Source organism: Schistocerca americana, chromosome 3 (assembly GCF_021461395.2).
Source record: "Schistocerca americana isolate TAMUIC-IGC-003095 chromosome 3, iqSchAmer2.1, whole genome shotgun sequence".
NCBI classification, from domain to species: Eukaryota; Metazoa; Arthropoda; class Insecta; order Orthoptera; family Acrididae; genus Schistocerca; species Schistocerca americana.
Window position 1 is genome coordinate 928,037,730 of NC_060121.1, and position 15,086 is coordinate 928,052,815.

The 15,086-nt window shown below is 39.5% G+C and overlaps 1 protein-coding gene across 1 annotated transcript in view; it reads left to right on the forward strand.

The window, feature by feature from the left end:
* LOC124606542 (myosin-I heavy chain) overlaps positions 1-15,086 on the forward strand; it is a 253,040-nt gene that overhangs the window by 123,263 nt on the left and 114,691 nt on the right. The window contains exon 7 of the mRNA XM_047138528.1: positions 9,896-10,012. Within this exon, the coding sequence (XP_046994484.1) occupies positions 9,896-10,012 (117 nt within the window). The remainder of the gene's footprint in view (positions 1-9,895; positions 10,013-15,086) is intronic.

Sequence of the window (15,086 nt, forward strand, 5' to 3'; positions counted from 1 at the left end):
CGCAACATGACGTGACATGGACTCGACTAATGTCTGAAGTAGTGCTGGAGGGAACTGACACCATGAATCCGGCAGGGCTGTGCATAAATCTGTAAGAGGATGAGGGTATGGAGACCTCTTCTGAGCATCATCCCAGACATGCTCAGTAATGCTCATGCCTGGGGAGTTTGGTGGCCAACAGAAGTGTTTAAACTCAGAAGAGTATTCCTGAAGCCACTCTGTAGCAATTCTGGATGTGTGGGGTGTTGGAGTGTCCTGCTGGAATTGTCCTAGTGCATCGGAATCCACAGTAGGCATGAAAGGATTCAGCTGATCAGACACGATGCTTACGTTTGTGTCACCTGTCAGAGTTGTATCTAGACATATCACTCCAACTGCACACACCCCACACCATTACAGTGCTTCCCATCCCCTGCTGACATGCAAGGTCCATGGATTCACATGGTTGTCTTCATACCCGTACACATCCATCCTCTTGATACAATTTGAACCGAGACTCGTCGGACCAGGCAACATGTTTTTTCCAGTCATCAACAGTCCAATATCAGTGTTGATGGGCCCAGGTGAGGCATAAAGCTTTGTGTCGTGCAGTCATCAAGAGTACACGAGTGGGCCTTCGGCTCCGAAAACCCATATCGATAATGTTTTGTTGAGTGGTTCGCAAAGTGACACTTGTTGATGGCGCAGCATTGTAATCTGCAGCAATTTGTGGAAGGGTTGCACTTCTGTCATGTTGAACAATTCTATTGAGTCATCATTGATCCCATTTTTGCAAGATCTCATCACAACTGCAGCGATGTCAGAGATTCAATGTTTTATTGGATTCCTGATATTCACAGTACACTTGTAAATGGTATATGGGAAAATCTCCACTTCATCGCTACCTCGGAGATGTTGTGTCACATAGCTCGTGCGCTGTCTATAACACCACATTCAAACTCATTTAAATCTTGATAACCTGCCATTTAACAACTGCGCCAGACACTTTTTTTATATAGCAGTTGTCGACCGCAGTGCTGTATTCTGCCTGTTTACATATCTCTGTATTTGAATATGCGTGCCTATACCAGTTTCTTTGGCACTTCAGTGTAGCTTAATACCTTCAATACTGAGTTAGATGTTCACAGAACTGGTTTATGATCAAAAGTAACATTCAAACTATGTTGGTTTTGTTTAATAACTGATTCTGTTTTCAATAATGACTACTATTTCTTGATGAGGGGATTGACCTTTATGTATTATGTTAACCTGTCTGATGCTGTTGTCTGATAAATGGAAATAAGTGAGCGATACACCAATGTCACAATGATGTGCAATAGTGTAGTGATGCATAACTGCAGGGTAACTTATCAACATTGTATTAACCATACGATTTATATTTTCCTGACCTGAAGGATTTTCCTTGTTGTTCTCTTTTTTCGAAAACTTGAATAACTGTGAAAAAGATTTGCTGCAGGAATTTAAGATTATGATATTCATCATACTGTGTCTTTAGAGCTCTTTGGATTAAGTTGAGTCGAGCTGATGCCAGCATGGCGTACAGAATATTGAGAGACTGTCTCAAGCTAAAAAAGTAAGTGCTATGTTAATGAGAAGGAGAAAAGCTTGTATGTGTCTTATCATTTGTCATCAGAAATAAATATTCAGTGAAATAAAGTTTGATTTAAGTGTTGTCTTCCAACAGTTTTACTGTTCTGACCTTCAAAGTAGTAGTGAGTGACATGATGCATGACTGTTCAGTTCCAGCTCTCCTGCACAGATACCTTATATTCTTCTATATATCAATATTAAATCGCTGACTGTGAATTCCTCAACATCAGCTGTGTTAAGTATAGCTCTACTACCCAACAGTGACACAAGAAAATTTGTGTCAGACCATAACTCGAACCCAGATTTTCCAGTTATTATACCTTAGCAACACAGGCTATCCGTGCAAGCTCCCCAGACCAACCCAAATTTCCGTATGTCACTTGGTCTACATCTCTTCATTGTAGTCCACTAAATTTATCACCCAATGCTTGCAACATTATTTGGATTCCCACAACAAGAAAATGAGACATTGGTCTCAATTCCTTATTGTCTCATTTCCCTTGTTGCAGGAATCCAAGCATTGCTGAGAGAGCATTAGGTGATGAATTTAGTGGACTATGATAAAAGGATGTAGACAATGTTGCATGTAGAAATTTGAGTCTGTTCAGGGAGCCTGTTGGATATCCAAATTGGTTAAGGCAACTGTTCTCTATGAGAGGGAAATCCAGGTTCTAGTCCCAGTTAGGCAAAAATTTTCTGGCACTGTTGGGGAGCAGATACAGCTGATGTCAAGGAATCCAGTCAGCAAACTAATTTCATATAGTTGTGGATCATCAGCAGTGTCTGTTCTGTCAGATGTTGATGTAAGTCTCCTATATATAAATTAAATATCAGTGGCGGCAATGAGCAATGCTGCCTTACACCTTTCCCACTTTTGACCTGTTACTTTGTACAATTGTATCAGTCTGACTATTCTGGTCTGTTTAGGGTAGGGACAGTAGGTTATATTTCTGCTCCTAAGAAGAGGAAATATTTTCCTGCATTTCATATCTTCAAATACAATCTCCACATTCACAAAAGCAATGTCCTTTGTTTTATCCATGTCTGCCGTCTATTATCAACTGCAGTGATAAAATTGCCTCGAGTGGTCTTGCTTATCCTAAAATCAAACCGTTCCACTACTAATTTGCTTAGTTTTCCCTTCTATTTTTTTGATAAAGTAATCTTATGATTATTTTTTAGGATGTGATACTGGACTGATTCTGACAATTTTCAAGTCTATATGCACTTGCTTCTTTCAGAAGTGCCATAATTATATTCTTTTCAGAATCTAATGAAACTTCCCCAGAGGAAGAAAATAAATTCAATTTATGAGCTCTTTTATAATTCTTTTTTCTGCCTTTTAGTCTGATGCCCACAAGAGTTCTGCTGGTATTTCATAATTAGTTTCTTGAAGAGCTATATCCGTCGTTTTATTTTCCACTTACGTTACCCCATTATCTTTTTCATCTGCAATGGTTGTGCCCTAATTCTTTTTGCTAAAGTGATTACTTACACTGTCCAGTCACATTAATGCGACTAACTGTCGGAAGACTGAACAACCACCGTTTGCATTGCGGACAGCTGAGACACATGCAGGAATAACATCACTGAGGTTGTGGACTATGTTGATTCTAGTGGTATGGCCAACTACACTAGGTTTCTCAGTTGAGGATCCATGCACAAACACCCTGATCAAGGTGGTTCCACAGATTCTTGACTGAGTTTAAGTCCAGGGAATCTGGTGGCTGGGAAATACGCAAACCTCATCTTGGTGCTGTTTGAACCACACACATACACTGCAAACTATGTCACACCTTGTTTTGTCCAGCTGGTAGATGTCATTGTGCTGAGGTAGGTGCAGACTTGTTGATCCATTATGCCTTCCAGAATGACAAGATTGTCCAGCCAATGCCATGAAAACATTCCCCAGACTATAATGCTCCCTCCTCCAGCCTGTTCCTCCTGGCAGTTATTGCAGGTTGTTTGCTTTTAGACCTATCACACTGTACACACCAACAGCAATTTGTCAGACGGACCATAAAATGTGATTCATCTGAAAAGACCACCTGTTGGATTTCCAGTTGCAGTACTGACATTGCAAATTCCAACCAATGTCACCGATGAACTGCAACCAGCGTGGGTGCATGAAATAGGTGGTTGCTGCGGAGGCCCATATGCAGAATGTTGAACAGTTGATGAGGAGACACTGTTGATAATGCCCTTGGTTCACCTGAGTAGTCTGTTGCTTAACTAGACTTGAACAGGATTTGTGATTGGTGTAAAGAATGGCAGCTAACTCCAAGTATAGATAAATGTAAATTAATGCAGATGAATAGGATAAAGAATCCCATAATGTTTGAATACTCCATTAGTAGTGTAGCGCTTAACACAGTCACATCGATTAAATATTTGGGCGTAACATTACAGAGCAATACGAAGTGGGACAAGCATGTAATGGCAGTTGTGGGGAAGACGGATAGTCATCTTCAGTTCATTGGTAGAATTTTGGGAAGATGTGGTTCATCTGTAAAGGAGACCGCTTATAAAACACTAATATGACCTATTCTTGAGTACTGCTTGAGCGTTTGGAATCCCTATCAGGTCGGATTGAGGGAGGACATAGAAGCAATTCAGAGGCAGGCTGCTAGATTTGTTACTGGTAGGTTTGATCATCACGCGAGTGTTATGGAAATGCTTCAGGAACTCGGGTGGGAGCCTCTGGAGGAAAGGAGGCGTTCTTTTCATGAATCGCTACTGAGGAAATTTAGAGAACCGGTGTTTGAGGCTGACTGCAGTACAATTTTACTGCCGCCAACTTATATTTCATGGAAATACCGGAAATACCACAAAGATAAGATAAGAGAGATTAGGGCTCGTACAGAGGCATATAGGCAGTCATTTTTCCCTCGTTCTGTTTGGGAGTGGAACAGGGAGAGATGATGCTAATTGTGGTATGAGGTACCCTCCGCCACGCACCATGTGGTGGATTGCGGAGTACGTATGTAGATGTAGATGTTGCACATCTATTTGCCCATACACATTTCTGCAGCTGTCATTCACCTCTGTCACCTATGGCCTGTGGTGCCCTACAGTTGCCACAGTGCAAGTTCTGTAGAGTGACATTTTACCATGCACTGTACAGTTTAACCAAGGTGGCCTGTGAACAGTTTAGAAACTTACCTGTTTTGGAAATACTTCCACCTTTTACCCAAAAGCCAATGATTGTGCCCTTTTGGAAGTCAGATAAATCGCATTGTTTTCATATTAGAATAATGACAGCACTGTTTTCCAGGTTATGGTGACACACTGTAGGTACCTCCACTGCGAATGCTGTCACCTGCCATCTGTGAGTTTTTATTGCATGGTGACGTCAAATATATGCAGTGATCAGATTAACATGACTGGACCATGTATCTGTCTGTGTGCATACGTATCTATATTACCCCGTTTCAGTTTTATATCTATCTCATGACATATTTCCTCCATCCATTCTTGTTTAGCTTTTCTGCATTTTTGAGCAATTTCATTTCTGCATGGTAGTAATATTTTCAACATTTGTACATTTTCATGATTTCTTTATTCATTTGAGGATCTCATCTGTTATCCATGGATGTCTCTCTTTCCCCGCCTTTTTCAATTGTAGTATTTTTTCTGTTAAATTTACGCCTTTTACAGCCATTCTATCAGTTTTCTAGACCAGAAACTCCATGAAATGACGTTATGTCTTTTCTCATGCATTCTTTCAAGGAAATATGAATCTGGTGTTCCTTCAATGTGTATAAATTTTACGTGCTTTCCCTATAACTTACTGCATTATCTGCCATTTTATTTGTACTAGTATGTTGTTACTATCAATATCAGTGGATGGATAACTCTTATATTTCTTAATTTGATTCCTGAATCTCCACTTTATTAAAATAAAGTCAGTTCAATATCTGATCACCTGGGATGTTCCATGTATACTCTCTTCTCAACGGTTTCTCAAAAAATATGTTTCCAGTAAAAAAATCGTGCCAGCACAGAATTCTATTAATCTTTCTCTCTCCCATTTCACTTGCTGAGATGAAACTCTCCTGCTTATTGTCTATTCCCTACATTCACCTACAGTTCCATTCCAGTCTCCCATTATGATTAATTCTTGTCCCCTTTGGCACATTCTAGAAGTTCTTTAATATTATCACCCATTTCTTCAGTTTCACTGCCATTTGTATTCATCGTTGGTATGTATGATTGTGTGATTACAATGTATGCTGAATTGTTTGCCGCAAATAATCCTGTACATCATTGCCAGTTTCCCTATTCATTACTATTCCGACTCTTGCGCTACAATTATTTGACAAAGAGAGTAATCTCCACTCAAAAGCCCGATTTTCTGGTCATTGCATCTTTCTGATACCAAAAATACCTTATTATTATTATTATTATTATTCCTCCTTCTCCTCCTCTTCCATTACAGCCTCTGTAGGCTCTTCATGGACTACAATGCCTCCATCTCCTCCCAGAGACTCTTCATCCTTTGCCTTATTCTCTCTTTCTCTTCTTCCATGATATTCAGTGTCTTATTCTCTTTCCTGTTCCACTCCTTTCCCTGTATCCTTCTCTGTGGTTGATCTCTAACATGTTGGTTGGTGTATGCTTGCTTCTCCATTTTTCCTTCCCTACTGCCTCAATCCCCAGCCCTGACCAGTCCTTCCTGTGTTGGGCAACATGCTTTTTATAATTCTGTCCTTTTTATAATTCTGTCCTTTTTATAATTCTGTCTGATCACATGATCCACAAATTGTGCCCTTTTCAGTTTAATTTCTACTGATATTGTGCTCATTCTTTGTTACAGCACTTTTGTAGGTCTTTGCAGTCATCTTTCACCACCTCTTTTAGAGTCCAGGCTTTTCCATAAGAAGTTTTCTCTCTTCTTTCTCTGGCTGTTCTGCACCATGGCTTCCTAGTTAGCGACTCAACCACATACAGAACAGTATTTCTCACCATCGCCCATTAGCATTTGACCTTGGTATCCATAGATATATTATTATTTTTGTTATGTATATATCTGGTCATACAAAAGACTGACCTCACCTTCTTCATCCTATCTATTATTCCATCATTGCTCCTGTTTCTTCCTGTTGCCATCCCAAAACTCATTAAATACAAGTGTTTGCATGCCACAACAGGTCGCAGTAGGGTGCGGGGGGGTCTCAGCTTTGCAGCACGTCCTAGGTCAGTCTTCTTCAGCAGTGTGGGGTCAGGATTACTGATTTAGTGAAGCCCCGTTTTGAGATCACATTATGGCGGATACTTTCGAATAATGTTTGGCGAAAAAGTTCTGCACAAAACTACTCAACCAAAGAAGCTGCAGAAACTAATGAACTGCTGTAATAAACATAATAGGAGTCTGCTGTTTAATATGTGTGAGTTACAAGGTGGATGAAGTAGTTTAAGTGGAGCCAGGAAGAGGTGGACAATAACTGCCACTTTGACGGCCATGAACAAGCCAAACTGATGAAAATGTGACTTGTGTGTGTGGATTGTCGAATGCTGACCATCCAATAAGTGTTCGACAGTTAGCTATCACTCTGAACATTCTGGAAACTGTTGTACATCACATTGTTACTGAAGAACTGAACTTGCAACAGATATGCAATAAGCTGGTCCCCAAACTGTCAATGAATGACCAAAAGGCCAACTGAGTGTTGATCACAAACGAACTGAAGGAATGTGTTGAAACTGAAATGGATTACTGAAACAATGTTATTACTAGTGATGAAATATGGACACTTCAAAGAGACCCAAAGACGAAATGCCAGATTGCCAAATGGCAAGCCCAGTGTCTCTGAAACAGCAGAAAATGAGAATGAGCAGATCCAAATTGAAGACAATGTTGACTGTCCTTTTTGACCCCAAGGATGTGGTTCACAAAGATTTTGCACCTCACGGACAAACCTTTAATGCTGCGACCAACGTGCATGTTCAGGAAAGACCTCAGAAACATGTAATTACCACATGAAAAGACATTGATGCTACCTTGCTGCTGCATCACAACATTGTGAAGAGCCACATGTTTCTCTGCATCCATGAATTGCTGGTGAAACATAAAGTGTCGACACTGCTGCAGCCACCCTACAAACCTGACTTAGCTCTGGCCAAATTATTTTTGTTCCCCACAGTCAAGAACGTACTCAGAGGATGCTGTTTTGAAAGCATTGAGGCTATCCAAGTGGCTGTGACAACAACTTTAAAGGAGATTCCCTAGATGACATTTGAGGGGGCATGCCAGGCATGGGAGACTCAGTGGAAAAAATATATAGAAGCTTATGGAGAGTACTTTGAAGAATATTTAACCCTTTGCACACATATTGTTAATAAATATTTTTTTTAAAATATATTTTATGCCTTTGGGGCACATCTTTTATTCTCCAAGATATTTAAATTTGTCCATCTCTTGAAAAGTGTATTCCTGCGTTTTCCTGGTTGCTTCAGTGTCTTTGTCTTATTGATGATTCTCAGTCCTGCACTTCTGGCTATCTTGCTTCTGTTATCAGTAGTCATGTAGTTCCTCAGGAACCTTCCAAGAGTCTGTCTGTTGATGGAGTTGCATCCCTTTATGAAGTCTATGAAGGCTGCTACCATCATTTTGTTCCTTAAGGCCATATACTCCATCAGTCATTTCACAGTAAAGATCTGTTCTATGTATCCTCTTACTTCCTTATACCCACTGATAGTTTCCAACTGTACTTTGGATCTATTCTTAACCAGTCTTCACAAAGAGCCAATCTCTTGAAGAGGTTCTTGTATAGTAGCTTGCATTCTTCTTGTCTCTGTTCTTTTGTTGTGGCACTTTGATCATGTTATTCCACCTGTTTGGTAACCTCTTCATCCTACCAATCTTCCCTGCTTGGAAGTCATCACTGTGTCTCTTCTGTGTCCATCTCTAATTCCATTTCACCTTCAAGTGGTTCATAGTTCACCTGGTTGTGAAAGAACTTTGCAAGTATCCTATAGGTCTTCTTTGCACTAATGACCAGTTTCCCTTTCTTCTCTCTCATAAACAGGTCCCTACAATTGTGCCTGTTTCCTTGAACACCCTTTCCATTGCCACCTATTCTTGTTTCTCACGCTGCCTTAGGATTCTAATATTCCACATATCCACCCTAATTAGCATCCTTGTCTTATTTGATAGATCCTGTGGAGTAGCCTTCACCCAAAGATCTGATTTTTCATTGTTTTTTAGGGGGTGGGGTGGGGGGCGGGGGAGGGGCTGTTAAACCTGGAATATTCTACTAGGAAGGAAATCATCAGGACATTTTTAGCAGACGACTGCATGTAATAGGAAAACATAATATGGTGGAACACAAAATTGTTAAAGCTTTTGTTGGCAGTTGTTGACAAATTTCCTGTTGGCTTCAGTCTCAGGTTCTTCGGTCAAGATTCGTCTGATGATTTTTCTGACATTTTGCCAGCATGAGTGGCTGCCATTGTCAAAGTTTCACTCTCCATTGCTGGTGGTTTGCCTTCCTCATCCACAATTCAGCAGCCATGCCACAGTAGTGTGCACATGTCACCCTCTCCACCTTTCCCCCTCTACACACACACACACACACACACACACACACACACACACACTCACACAAATCACATAGACCTTTCTAACAAATTTATCAAACAATGGAAACTCCAGGTATGAATATCAACAATGTAGGAATAGACATTGCTAAAGATACATCAAATTGCTGAGGGTACAACTAAAAGACACTTATATAAATATTTAGGTCATAGCCTTCGTCAGTAAAAGACTGAGATGCTGGAATTGGGAGCCACGTGTGCATGAGGTGTATTTTAACAAGTGTCTCGATTTCCTTAAGTGAATTTTCCTTTTGCGTGTGTGTGTGTGTGTGTGTGTGTGTGTGTGTGTGTGTGGGGGGGGTTGTGTGTGGTTGTGTGTTAGGGGTGAAGAGAGTGTTCAAGTGTGCAGTGTGTGTGGGTGCATGTGTATTTAGCATGTCATCTGCTTTTGTACACAGAAGCAGACATGATATTCAGAACTAATGACGCATGAAGCCAAACTCTGCATAGCAAAACAACACAGACTGGTGACAACAATGCCAATGTTCACTGCATTTTCTCTCAGGTGAAGGTTGGTAGCAACTTGCAACAAGTGAATGTTGACCGAGAGTTGTACAGTGTCCAGCACTTTTGTCAAGTCTGCTACTCCCATCATCCACCACACCAAATGCCATTCTGAAGTGTGGAATTAATATTTTGCAGTCTTTCCTTTGATAATTTTTAAATAATAATCTTTTTTTTTTTTTTTTTCTTTTTCGCTTTACAGTGAAGCTGAATCTAGAAGGATATTCTCCACACAATCTCAATTACCTACAGTGTGGGGACACACGACAAGATGAGGTGGAAGATGCAGCAAGGTTTCAGGCTTGGAAAGCCTGTCTAGGTAATGTATTTTATATTCAGTTAATAATAATGATGATGATGATGATAATGGTAGTAGGAAGGAAAAGGATGTTTATAATTCCAAAATTTGGTACTACTAAAATCCAGCTACTGCTACTAGCAAATGAACTGAACAACATTGGGGAAAATTGGCACAAGTTCATCAAAATCTCAGATTCCTGTACGAAAGTGGGAAAAACAACCTTGGTGGAATGAAGATTGTTAATATGCAGTAAAATCACAAAACAGAGCATTCAAAACATGGAATGAAGCAAATCAAAAAATGCACAGGATATGGTCCTGACAACCAGAAAAGAAGCTTCAAAATTAATTAGATGAACAAAAAGACAATATGAAAAACATCAGCTCAACATAATAGAAGATAATGTTCGATGAATACCAGCAGCAAAATATTTGCTTCAGGAAGGAAAATGGAGACAGTTGTGAATAACAGCCTAGAAAATGGTGGAGGGTGATGCAGATATTTCAAAATAGCTTCTACATTGCCATGGACCCACAGAAAGATTTATACCAGAAATTCTTCCACAGACCAATCCAGATTTGCACATGCCAAATGAAGAGAAAACTGCTACACATATTAAAAGGTTACAAAATAACTGCATCTGGTGAAGGTGGTATTGTTGCAGAGCTGCTGAAATCAACTGCCCCAAAAACTTTAGAAGAAATTGCATTGGTCATGCAAAACATTAGCCAAACTGAGAAAATTCCAGATGACTGGAAAACTGCATGATACATCCATTATGTGAAAAGTGAGACAGAATGGATGTTAATAATTATAGATGGATTTTCCCTCTTCCTTTCTCATACAAAACTCTATCTCAATGACTTTTGGAACGACCACAACAACAACTTGAATGCAAAACTGTTGAATATCAAGCAGGTTTCAGACCAAATAGATCTTGCCCAGAACAAATTTTAGCTCTGAAACTAATTATTAGGCATCTGTATCAATATCTATACTCTGCAACCTGTGTGACAGAGAGTACATGCCATGTTTCCAGTTATTAGGATTTCTTTGCATTCTATTCACATATAGAGCATGGTAAGAACAGTTGTTTAAATGCTTCTGTGCTTGCTGTAATTAATCTAATCTTGGTCTCATGATCCCTATGTGGGCAATACACAGGGGGTTGTAATGTTCTCCTAGAGTCATCATTCAAAGTCAGTTTTTGAAACTTTGTTAGCACTCTTTCTCAGGATAGGTTCTGTCAATCTTCAAGATTCTGCCAGTTCAGTTTCTTCAGCATATCTGTGACATACTCCCATGGGTCAAACAAACCTGTGATCATTCATACTGTCCTTCTCTGTATACATTCAATATCACCTACTAGTCTTATTTGGTATGGGTTTCACACATTTGAGCAATATCTAGAATGGGTCACTCAAGTGATTTGTAAGCAATTTCCTTTGTAGACTGGACTGCATTTCCCCAGTATTCTATCAATAAATCAGAGCCTACATCTCTACAAGATGTTACACCCAGTTAGTTTGTCAGCAAACTCTTGAACGAGCAGCACTGTTGGTAGGGAAAGAGGCCCTTCCAGGAAGCACCTTGCAACTGCCCTACAGGCACGCCCAAAGTCAGTTGCCTATTTCCTGCCAGCATGTGATGATTCACATTGATTCTGCTTATGCGATTTGAGTTACTAGCATCAGCCACTTCACTTTGTGTATTCTGTGAAGTACTTAGTTTTTCAGAAGTGATGGATAAGCATACTACATCACAAGAAAATACACACAATACAAATAAAAGATATTTTCAGAGTAAAGAACGTTGAAGAAACATCTGTAATGTAAATACAACTTGTATTAAAGAGTTGAAACAAAAAGAACTGTGAGCAGTGTTGGCAGTCCCAAACAATGGGGTTAATTTTTTTACAAAAGTCAGCCTTGCCACAATAGGACACATCAGAAACAAATGTAAAAATACAGTACAAAGTTTAATTGGATTGCCAAGAGAGAGGCTAACGATTTTGGGAGGAACCCATTGTTATAGACAACTATAAAAAATTGATAATTCGACAAATAACAGAGGACTTTTACATCAGTCAAAAATATAGTGCCAACGTATGCAAATTACATCACTTACTCCAACAAAACAAAGAAATCCATTTTTCTTGGCAGAAAGTTGTTTTGCACATAACACTGCATGAAATGGATTCCTGTGGAAGAGATCTATAAGTAAAAGTGAGGTTCTGGTAGGAAGAACTGATGTAACTGTCTGTCAATGCAAATGTTAATATTAAGTTATGAAATTAAGAGAGCAAGACAGAAAGTTCTTTTGCATTGGCGGTACTTTGATGGACAACAACATTACTTTTAGCATATGTTGTCTGGGTCCTGGCATTGATGGTATCATGGACAATGTTAGTGGAACCAAAAGGATTACTGTGGTGAATATTGGTTCTAATGCTGGCTGTATTTATTAGTCGACAACAAAGTTATTCTCTTCAAAATATTCCCTGTTACATATTACGTACCCATGCTAGCACTTTTCCCAAAACCCAAAACACTTCTTGAAATCTTATCTTTGCAACACCTTTTAGTCCTCTCAGAGACACATTTTTAATCTCATCTATGCTAGTAAAAGGCTGCTCTTTAAAGTTTTGTTTATTTTCGCGAACCAAAAACGGGCACACGGAGTGAATACAGGAGTTAGGGCATCATTACAAAATTGTTTTTGTGCCAAAATTCATGAACACGCTGATTTGGTCGGACTAGCCTTGGGATCCATGAATCTTGGGGAAAAGATACAGAAGGATGACCGTGCACGTGACAGTGGCAAATTTGATTGTGATGTCGGTGCTATAATCTGTCTGGGACTGAAATAAGATGTATACATGTGCCAAGTCAACACAGGATCTTGCCTTGCCCCGCTGTCTGTTGCTGCTGGGTCATTCCATGTCAGTTCAACCAGGGGCTCCAGCTCACAGTCTCAGATTTGATTGAAATTCAGTACACTAATTCTACCATGTGTGGAACGCTCATGTACAAAGTATTGGTTTCCTCTGCCAATTAGTTCCAGAATTATGACTTGTGAAAGAAGGTGGCATGACCCGGAAATTGCAACCCACATCTGGCAATCTATCTTCAGACCCAACTTCAGGTCTTAATAACTTTGGAACTATTCCATACAGTCCAGTGAAATTTTTACAACCCAGTAACATCCATTTAGAGAACACATTCCATGAATCAAAACACCAACAACATATTTCTGAGGGAAAATAAAAAAAATTCCAAAATGTGATTAAAAAATGTAATACGTTAAAAGGTACATATTGTAGGAGCCCTCTATGCCAAATATAATTCACTCAAAAAGGGTATAAATTTTTTGTGGTAAGCTTAATGTGGCCTTAACACACACAGAACTCATCATGCCCATATCAGTCACAAAACCTGAGTTACATGCACAGGAAAAAACAAAAATTTGAAAAATTGCCTGAAAAACATGGATTTTCGAAGTGTGGTAGCACAAAAAGGACAAGTGGTATCCAAGCCAAATTTCAAACACTGCATAAGTAGACCATAATAATATACATCTCAAAATTTCAGCATGTTATTGCAAGACATTTGTGTACAACGGAAGTTGACAGATGTATTTGGTGATGTGGCCATTGTTCCACAACACAATTTTGTAAAAACGTATCATAAACTGTTCTGCCTCTTCTTATCCTCTTCAACAACTGTTTAATCACTAAGCAACAACATATAGGCAGATTAACACAACCTATCATTAATGTTCACTGCACATTAACTGCTAAAAACCAGTCAATTGTGCTTCGAACAGAAGTTCTCCCACACTTTAGCTACTGTACTCTGTACATTGAGTGGCAAATTGTACTGTCTTCCTGACACTGTGGTAGGAACTGGAACTGTCATAAGAATATGTTCAAAAGGAATCCAACACCTGTCTGCCAAATGTGGCCAATGAAATGATCTTGCTGGTCCTGCTAGTGGCATGAAGTTCACAAATACATCACCTTCTACTTCACAGCACTCTGCAACACATCCTAAGTACCATTTGCCATCATAAACAGCAATAACATAGCAACCTGGTTGTATGTTGCTGCTTTTACTTCTGAATCCTGATGCAGACACACTGTGAAGACACATGTTGTGCATGAACCTATAGTTATAATGGGACAGTCTGCTCATCTACACATTGTCAGAGTCGGCTGGAGAGAAGTGATGATGGCTCCTTGTGCCTGCAACAGTTTTAACGTGTTCTAGTCTGCTTTTTAGCAACTCTTCGACTGATTTTACCTCATCTTTCGAAACATAGAATATTTTTCTGTACCCAGGTAAATAATTGAAGAGGTGTTAGACTGTGACCTTCTGTAGGGTGCTGCAGATTAGCTCGTGATGCCATGCGCTTAACAGTAACACCAATGCCATCATATACATTTTTACCATGACTTATTCCGAAAAAATTCTATTCTGCATGAATCTGAAAATCGTGGTAATGTATGCATACATTTATGAGATTTTTACAGTTTTTGTACTGACTAGCTGCCCCATCACTGAAGTATTTCGCAAAATGTATGTGAGGCAGCGTGTTTTTCACATATGCCATGACAGTGCGAATGTGGGCATGAACTGCAATGGCATCATGAATTAAACAGTCACTAAAAATGCACAGGTTCATGACAGACACATCACCTGATTCACCTCTATAGTAAATTGCAAATGGCTGGAGAGTTGCTTGACTGTTGTCCCAATGATATCCTTGGATGGCATCTTGAACTATAAATGCATAATTTTCAGAAAAGTCTAGTATTACTATAATTTCATCTTGTTTCAAATTATCCTTACAAAACTGGAGATAAGCCGATTGTGCTGTTGCTGTGAAGCTGTGTGTGGTCAGTTTGTCCGTTTTTTGACAACACATTTCAACAAAATCTTCCACTGTACTTTGCTTTGTTTCAAGACCTGTGCGATCCATGTGCGTCTGTTGTTTATAAGAAATAAGTTCATCGTCATCCATAGGGAGTTCACCATACAGTTTTTTATTCATGTGTTCTGCAAGATTTGCCTTACCAGGACACTTTTCACAC